Raw genomic sequence first — 9,194 nt, forward strand, 5'->3', positions numbered from 1 at the left:
TTTTTTAAAAAGAGGAAATATAATACTCAATTATGTTTTAGAAACATATATTGAATAAAACACCAATTAACTCTTTAAGAATAAATTACCAGGGCAAGGTGGATTCATAAGAGAATTCTACCAACTGTTTGAAAAGCAATTAATACCAATGCATTATAACCTATTTGGGAAAATAAGGAAAGAAGGGGTACTATCAAATTCCATTTGTTACACAACCATTGTACTGATACCTGAACCAGGAAGACTGCAAAGAGATAAGAAGAGTGACAGCTTTCATGTATAAGGAAATGAAATGGAGGAGAGAAAAAAGTGGGGAATTCACTTTTACCTGGGACATTTTTGTGAAGTAGCAGGATGGTAATTCTTGTAATCTTTTGGCCAAAGAGTAGCTACAGAAGAACATAGAATTACTAGAGAAGAAATACTAGGAACAAGGCACTAGAGATCAAAACAAAATGGGAGAGGATGACAAAGAAAACTATTTTGAAGTACGATTGCACACCTGTAGTAAGAGTCAAGGACATGATGGTCATTTAAAGCAAGGAGAAGTTCCTTTCTCTTAGGTGTAATTCCTTCAACAATGATGGGATCTGGTATATACCTGGTAAAGGAATATGTGAGTTCAAAGGGACAGTCAGCATGGAATAATGGCTATGGCTCTTTGAGAGAGTAGAGAGGGAAAAAGGCACTAGAGATAGACCAATACAGCCTGAGGGGAAAAGGCAATTTATGGTGAGGGCAAGAGGTGGGGAGAGGCATCATTGTTTGGTACCCAGGAGGACTTCTGCTGTGTGGCACAATAAAATGTGACATTGGTTCCTGAGGAACATTTTTTTTTAAATCAGAATGACTGAGATAATGAAAACATCAATGGCATTGATATTGATGTTCTGGCTATAAACAAAAGCTTGAAGACAGGTCTCCAGGGGAGCTATAAGGGAGATTTCCCATTACCACTCCAACAGAACAATTCAAGAATTTAGAGAACTGATTTCCCAATGTGCCCATTTGAAAATACAGGAAGTGGGCTGCTGCCTGAGGCTTTGCACCTTGAAGCCTGCACAGACATTGTCTGTTTGCTGCCCATGGAATCCATGTAGACATACAACACAATATCTTTGCAAGAAAGTTTGGGCCATCATAACTCACTGGCTCCTAAAAGGGGGATGATACAGTAAGAAAGAGAAAATTATGGCCTGATGAAGCTGTTCTCCCCTGCCTCACCTTATATACTGCCATGTGGCCCATATACATGGTACATGATGGCATTTTTATCTTAAGTGAATGAGAGTTTAGATGTGGAATCGATCAGACTACAACTTGAAATTTAAATAATTAGAAGGATCCTTAGAGGTCTTGTGGGATCACAGTCTTTGAAAGAGAACACCAAAGTGTATGAGCAGTCCTCTTCCCACAACATCGTATTATGCAAAAGCAACTGGAACATACTTTTGTGCAACACTTTGTTAATTTGCTGCATGCCAGCAGAATAAAGGGATCCACAAGAAGAATTACAATCTCTGGTCAAAAATTTAGAAATTAACATCTAGATCTTAACTTGATCTACTAAAAAGTAAAGACACCTTTGCTAAAATGCTCACTTTGTGCCTGGCACTGTACCAAGAGCTTGGAACACTAGTAAAAGAAACAGGAAAACTGAGTCAATGCCCTTAAGAAGTTTCCCAGATAATGGAGAGAGACAATCCATAAAAAGAAAAGAAAAATGAGGAGAGGAGGAAGGAGAATGTCCTCAGGGGTTAGGGGCATAATGTGAAAATCCAAAGATTCAGAAGCATATCTCAGACAATGAAGGTCAGTTGACCAGGATAGCTTTTAAAAGTGTGGGTCTGGCAAGAACTTTTTAATGGGCAAAAGTACTCTAAGTCGGGGTGGCCAGGTAGCACAGCGAGTAGGAGTACCGGCTCCACTGTCGGGATGACCTGGGGTTGAAATCCGGGCTCCTCTACTTAGCACCACACCCAGAAATAACTGGCTGTGTAACCTTGAGCAAGTTACTTAACACCAATTGCTTTAAAAAAAAGTACTCTAAGTATTGTGGGAAGTTTTGGAATACAAAGGCCTCTTTCTACTGAGAAGAAATTATTTAAGGGATGAAGAGAAGAATGTTTTTGGATACAAAACACATTTGGACTGCTGACTCCCTTACTTAGATCATCCAACTCTTTGAAATTGGTCTATTCTTGCTTGGTTAACCAGACAAAGTTCAGTTGGATGGCCTCCAAGATATGGCTTGGCTACTACTATTATCTCTGCTACCAACTCTCGAAGATAAAGGGTCCGATGAGGAAACTCTCCACCTTTCAGCAATTTGTTATTCTTTGGTTTGGTTTTCATCTGCATTTTCTTTTGCAACATGGCTAATATGAAAATGTTTTGCATGGCTACACAGGTATGATCTGTATCAAATTGGTTGCAATCTCAAGGAGGGGAATCAGAGAGTGAAATGTTTTGGAACTAAAACTAATAGAAAAAATAACAAAAAAGTTGCATTAATATATTATTTAGAAAAATAAAATTATTTGCCACAATCACCCCTTCAGCCACCCCCCCAAACAAAACCAAACAAATCAAGAGGATTTGGCTTGATCCAGTGTAAACACCAATTCAGCATAATGCTTCAGATAAGGAAATCCTTTGTGGTTAGACAGATCCCTGAGAACACATAAAGAGAATTACCCAGCAAGGTCTCTTATCAGGGCAGATTTAGATCTTAAAGATTAACATTGTGATGAGTATGATGATAACTTTATATCATTGACTAACTTAGGTATAGGAATTAAAAATATGCAGATCACAGGAAGCTTAGAATGATTTATCCAGGTTGTAATATAACTTATGATATACAAGGCAATGTATCCCTTGAGTACAACTGAATAGATTGATAAAAATTATATTTTATATTTTAAAAGTTCCAAAACTATTCTATTCTATGTCTGGATACTTATTAACAATGCTATTGAAAGACAGAAAAACAAAAGAAAGAAGTACTCTCTCTCTCTCTCTCTCTCTCTCTCTCTCTCTCTCTCTCTCTCTCTCTCTCTCTCTATATATATATATATATATATATATTTATATAGATTATATATATATATATATATAAATTGAGAACAAGCAAGGCTTCCTGGTTCTCTTTTGGGAAAAACCAGAATTTCCAGAACAGATCTCATCATATGCCTGAATTTAATGGAGGTCCAATCGGATTGGGCACTGAGACTGCGTCCGTCAAGCACTAGGGTATTTTCTTTGCCTGCTGTCATTTCAGTTGTGGAAGACAGTTTGGGCCTTCATGATTCAGAAATTCCCAGTTTGTGATTCATACCAAAGACTAGTATTTCCCTCTCTCAGTCCTTCCCGGATTTTGGCAAGAAATCTAGTGACCTCAAAGTAGCTGTGTTCTTTATACTCCCAATTTAATACAGTGTGAACCTAAACAAGGTGCCTCCCTCACTAACTAAAGAGCCTTCTCATTCTGGAAGGTTAGTTTGTCTCTGTAACCACTCCAACGGATGGCTCAGCTGCTCCTAGAACCTCTTACACCAACTTTCCTGAATTCTTCTCCAGCATTCCTTCACAAGTACCTACATCTTATCTTATACCTAATCCCTATACTGAAGCCTCCTTTGATGTGTGATTTCCCCATACTAGGAGATGAGTTTTTGAGGTCCAAAAGTGCAGCCATTATAGATATATCTGTATACCCAATTGTACCACAGTGCTGTCACACAAGAAAAGCTTACTAAATGGTTTGTGACATGATTTTCCCTTTTTCTAATTTTTTTTAACTTTTGAAGACAGTATCTAAAAATTTAGGTGAATGAGATTTCAAAGACTCCAAGTCATCAAAAACCTGCTCTAAGCCCAAGTACATGAACAGAGTCTGTATGAGAAGGAAAAAATTCAGAGAAGGAATCAAATGAGCACCCCCTCACTGTGCTAGCCTGGTGAAGGCTTGATATATCACCGAGGACACAATGACCTTCAAGGAGCCAGTCGAGAGGAAGCAATGACCAGTCCTCAAGTATTTTAGGTGCAAAGAAATTTCTTGCTCCTCATCGATTTAGAACCGTCTCACCACAAAGGAAGAGCCAGAAGCCATCATGATCTTTGGGGTAGGTATGATGTGTATTTCTGAACAAATTTAGCTTTACATTCCTAGAGTGGGGCTGATAGATGATGAGGTAGATAAAACACCCCGTCGGAGTCAGGAAGACTCTTTTAGCTGAGGTCAAATCCAGCCTCAGACACTAGCCTAGGCATGTCACTTAACCCTGTTTGCTTTAGTTCCTCATCTGAAAATAAGGTAGAGAAGGAAATGGCAAAACACTCCAGCTGCTTTGCCAAGAAAATTCCAAATAGAGCCAAGAAGATTGGGACAATTTGTTAACTGAAACAAGTCAACTACAATAGTAAATCCCTAGAATGCAAATCTTCCACATTGGAGGTGAACTGGACTCTATGTTGGGTCAAAATAAAGTTTCACAACCTCCATCTGTGTCTTAGAACAAGTTTTCCTTCCTGGCTTCTCACCTCTTGAAATTATGAAGGTCTTGCATGATTCAAATTAAGTGGCAATCTATACAGGTTGATACAACAATTGTCAGTGATGCCTTCAGAATTTAATTGTATTAAATAAATGCAGAGATGGAGAGACAGGCATACATATACATACATATATATGTATATTAGAAAGATTCATGAATGTAATTAATTAGTGTATATATTGTGACCAAACAGGACAATAAAAACTAATGAAGAAGGGCGGCTAAGTGATGCAGCCTGGAGTCAAGAAGATCTGAGTTCAAATCCAGCCTCAGACACTTAACACTGACTAGCTGTTTGGCCTTAGGCAAGTCGCTTAACCCCAATTGTCCTGCCTTCCCTCCTCCAAAAAAAAAAATAAATATATAAAAAAGCTAATGAAGGGCTAAATCCGATTTCATGTTTCTGAAATTTGCTTTATCTCCAATTTAAGCTTCTAGGACAGAGCACATCATATAGTACTCTGCTTCAGAAATGTGTTTTGAATTGAATTATAATGGATGACATTTGGGTAATGACTAAGGAGTTTCACTGATTCCAGTTGCTCCCTGAAAAAAAAAAGTTCTTTGGTAAACTACTATTTGTAGGGTACAGTGAAAAGTAATATAGTGCTCGGTCATGATGATCTGTGAAAAAGCAAAATTGTGAGACGTCTAAAGGATAAGGTAGAAAAATCAGGGAGAGCCTAAGTAAGCTGTGCCATAGAAGCATCCATGAGTTTACTGTCAGAATACCATGGAATCCATAGTGCCCGACTCTCCTGATGCGCGTATTCCTCCTCTGTGCTCAGGGAAGGGTCGGTTGCTAAACAACAGAAAGGGCATCTTGACTTTGCGCTCCAGCGATCCTGACTTCTCCTGCATTGTCCAGCGGCCTCCCCGGGATCACACCGACGCCGTCTTTTGCTCTTTATTTTTTCTGAGGATCCAGTTAGAAAATACACATGGGGCGCTTGATCAAAAATGGTGTCTTAGAAGTAACTTGGGCTTATATCAGGTTGCACACTGTCTTGGGAAAGGGGGAGGGGAGGGATATGGAGAAAATTTAAAACTTATTGGAATGAATTTTGAAAATTCAATTATATTAAAATTAAATGAACAAATAATTAATTTATAAAAAAGAAATCATTTGAATTGAATAAATAAGATATTTCTGTTCTGAAGGGATACATTGTATATTGGGCAAATCAGGCCCAGATTCAGGCAGGAGGTGAATGCTTAGCTCAAACTGGCTGATCACTCTAAACACAGAATTGGATGTTGCTTGTTAGGAATAAAGGTTCATCCTTTTAGGGAAAATATATAAAGGAAGGGAGCCCTGTCCCTGGGAATTTTCTGAGGTGACGAGAAGAGAAATCTTTATTCCATCTAAAGTCTTCAGAGTTATGTGCAAATATAAAGAGATGAAATAAGAGTACAGGGACCATTAGGTGGGCAGATTTTTACTTGGTTCAAAACCATCAGAGGTCAACCCCTAGACCACCACCCCATCTGGACGACACAGTGAATTCCCTGATGAAAGAGACTGTTTGCACTTTTTTTGTATCTCCTGTTATCAGAAAAGTGCCTGGAATATCTAGATATCTCTTTATTGACTCACTGACAGTGCAGCAGAACAGTTTTTAAAGGATTTGCTGTTTTATGTACAAAGAACATATTGGATGAAAATGGACTCCCTTACCTGAGGAACTTTATAAAGTCTGAGAATGGTGGCCATGGCCATGGATAGTGCAGATGACATCCCTCCAATGACAGCCACTGAATTGGGCTCCCTGCCACACCTGTAGTTTGGGATGGTTGTGCCCCTCCCTGACAGCCATATCAAGGAGCTCTCCAAAGCCAGTTTGTTGTTATGGAAGTTACTGAACAACTGGTATCCCAAGGTTATGTTGGGCAGCAAATGGGGGTTCTTGTTGATCTCATCCACAGCAAACTGGAAAGCGAGCAAATGTTGGTAGTTTTTTATCATTGACCTGAAGTGAGAGGGAAAAAATCAAAGAATCAGGCAAAACTCTATAGGTAAAGAAACAGCAAATTGACATATTGGATAGAAAGTTGGATATGGAGACAGGAACTCTTGTCTAAAATCGTAGCCCCAATATTTACTAACAGAATGGCCCTGGACAAAATCATCTTGCTACCATGATCGTCAACATCCACATCTGTAAAATAAGTGAATGTGACTAAACATCTTTTCACATCCTTTCAAGGAAACACACACACAAAAAGAAATTATGATGTGCTTTAGACATTAGACATGTCTAATTTTGGAATGGAATTGAACAAACCATGCACTCTGATTTTCTATTGTGTGAAAACATGGAAAGAGGAAGTTCTAATTCATAACTTAAAATTTGGAGAAATGTTTAATGGTCCCTTTTCCATGCAAAACATATTAGCTAGGCATAGACACATATATTGGTAAGATGGTTTCTAGGTGTATTATAATGATTTTAAGGTTATATGTTGGGGTGAAAATGGAATATATGAATTTCAAAAGTAGAATTTTCAAGAAAATTTGATGTGTAACACTGAAGGATTGCAAGTAAAGTACTGCTATCTCTTGCTGAAATAACTACATGATTTAAGCAGGAACATTATCAAAATATAGAATTTTAGGGCATATTATTGACCAACAAGGCAAGGCAAGGCAGCAGAGTAAAAGGACTGGGAATGAAAAAGAGAACTGAGATGATAGCATTTAAACCCAATCTCTCAACACTCAAAAGGGCCAGTATCATTACTCAGAAGAGGAATTATTGGCAAAAATGACCATCTAAAACATAGATAACATTGCCATGATAATAAATACAATGATTCTTGATGTCAGGGTCATTTTTCATTCGTTAATCCCTGGCTCATGGCCTGTATGTGGTACTCTGTTTGTTCATTTCAGTGAAATTCCCCTGTAATTTATATTTCCTAGGCATGAAGGAATTGAAAACTTAGTGCAATCAATGAACCTTGTCAGTGTTCTGATAGACATGATGGACATGGCACTTGTGGACCCTCTAAACTTTATGTTGTTTGGAGTTTTAGATATATTTTAATTTTATGGTGATAATGATCAAACTCCAATATGGAGTCACTTAGATCAAGTGCTTCTGAAGCCCATCAAAGTTGATAGGCAAAGACAGAGATTTTGTCCTTTTCCCTTGGTAACTTTCTTTCAAGCAGATGAAGCTTGAAGCTTTGAATTAGATTAAACTCTATACTGCCTAAAGGACTTTTAATTTCTTTTTTCTGGTGCCTAAGAGAGTGAACATTGCCCCAATTTGTGGTGTAAAGATGCAGAAACCCTCCCCTACCTAGACCTCACTCCAGCCCAACATTGATAAGTGACCTTGAGAATTTCTTCATCACAAATGGGTTAGATAGGGAATGGTACCTCCCCTGTCAGTTGTCAACCAAGCCCATTCTCAGGCAATGTAGCTTTGGAACTTGAACTGCAAATTTAAGTGTATTTCCTCCCTGATATGTCTCCTTCACCTTTGTACTGGGTAAGTTTTATTTTTCATCTATTACGTTGAATTTCTGTTTGTTTTATAGCATCATATATGGGTATATAAATAATCTCCTTTTTCCTGCTTCCTTCACTGAACATTAAGGAAAGGTTTAATTTCTCAGTTTCCTATGTTTCTAGAAATTGTCAAACCAAGGTCTTTGCTTTAGCCAAAATTGGGAGGCTAAAAAAACATAACTCTACCAACAAAGTAGTCAGTCAGAAATATGGATGATGATTTCATCAATAAAACACACACACAAACACACACACACACACACACACATACAGACACACACACACACAGACACTTACTTTGCTTCTGCACCAGTCCAGGAAGGAGGAGATCTCAATACTTGCTTGTACAATCGGTTCTCTATTTTTAGAAACAAGGAGAAGAAGCCCCCTATGACTAGGTCCCCTTCCTTTCTATATGTGGGACTGTAAACTCTTTCTATACAACAAGGACTCTTCTCCATGTGGTACTCAGAAAGAGAAAACTGCAAAAGCAAGATCACAATTAAGAGAGAGAAAGAGTGCTCCAGTTGCCACAAGCCCATAGCCAATAAACCAAATCTCTTAAGAGTCAGGAGTAGGGGAGTTTAGGATGAGTGGGTAGTGTTGTTCATGCATCTGTAGGCCCATTCCCTGCTACTAAAGATGGTTCTTTCCCAATAGATGCTCAGACTTTGGACAGTCCCTCTCACTTGGGAATGCAGAGTGTGAGACAGGCAGCAGGTCTCTTTAGGACAAAGGCAAAAGCGAGAAAGAGCTGGGCATATTTATGGAGCATTTTTGCCTCCTTGAGGCTATTCTCTTTGTTCCCTGTGGATTGATTAGTAAAGGAGGCAGATCTTCATGTCTCTTTGGTGCAAGTCAAACACAAATTGAACAAATATTTTGACAAAGTCTGAGAATGAGCGTCTCTGGACACCAATCAGACCAGCCACTCTGCACCTGCATCCTTCATCTTGAAAACTTCATAAACTCAAGTGGAAAAAAGAAATTTGTTTGGAAATCTCCTTCCCTACCTTCAGTCCCTGGAGCCTTCACAGATTCCATGGTTTCTGACATGTCCATAGTACTCTCTGATCCCTCCCAAGCAAGGTTTCACAGGTCATCCAGGATGCTAC

At 38.7% G+C, this 9,194-nt stretch overlaps 1 protein-coding gene across 1 annotated transcript in view; it reads right to left on the reverse strand.

Moving 5' to 3' along the window:
- The window catches only part of LOC138177112 (vomeronasal type-2 receptor 26-like), a 42,966-nt gene extending 34,345 nt beyond the window's left edge, over nucleotides 1–8,621 (reverse strand). The window contains exons 1-2 of the mRNA XM_069108096.1: nucleotides 8,377–8,621; nucleotides 6,241–6,532 (exon numbers count right to left, since the gene is read on the reverse strand). Of these exons, the coding sequence (XP_068964197.1) occupies nucleotides 6,241–6,532; nucleotides 8,377–8,621 (537 nt within the window). The remainder of the gene's footprint in view (nucleotides 1–6,240; nucleotides 6,533–8,376) is intronic.
- Between the last annotated feature and the right edge of the window lie 573 nt (nucleotides 8,622–9,194).

Source organism: Petaurus breviceps, unplaced genomic scaffold (assembly GCF_028583685.1).
Source record: "Petaurus breviceps papuanus isolate PSGF00001 unplaced genomic scaffold, PetGlider_PUasm1.0 90330, whole genome shotgun sequence".
Lineage (NCBI taxonomy): Eukaryota > Metazoa > Chordata > Mammalia > Diprotodontia > Petauridae > Petaurus > Petaurus breviceps.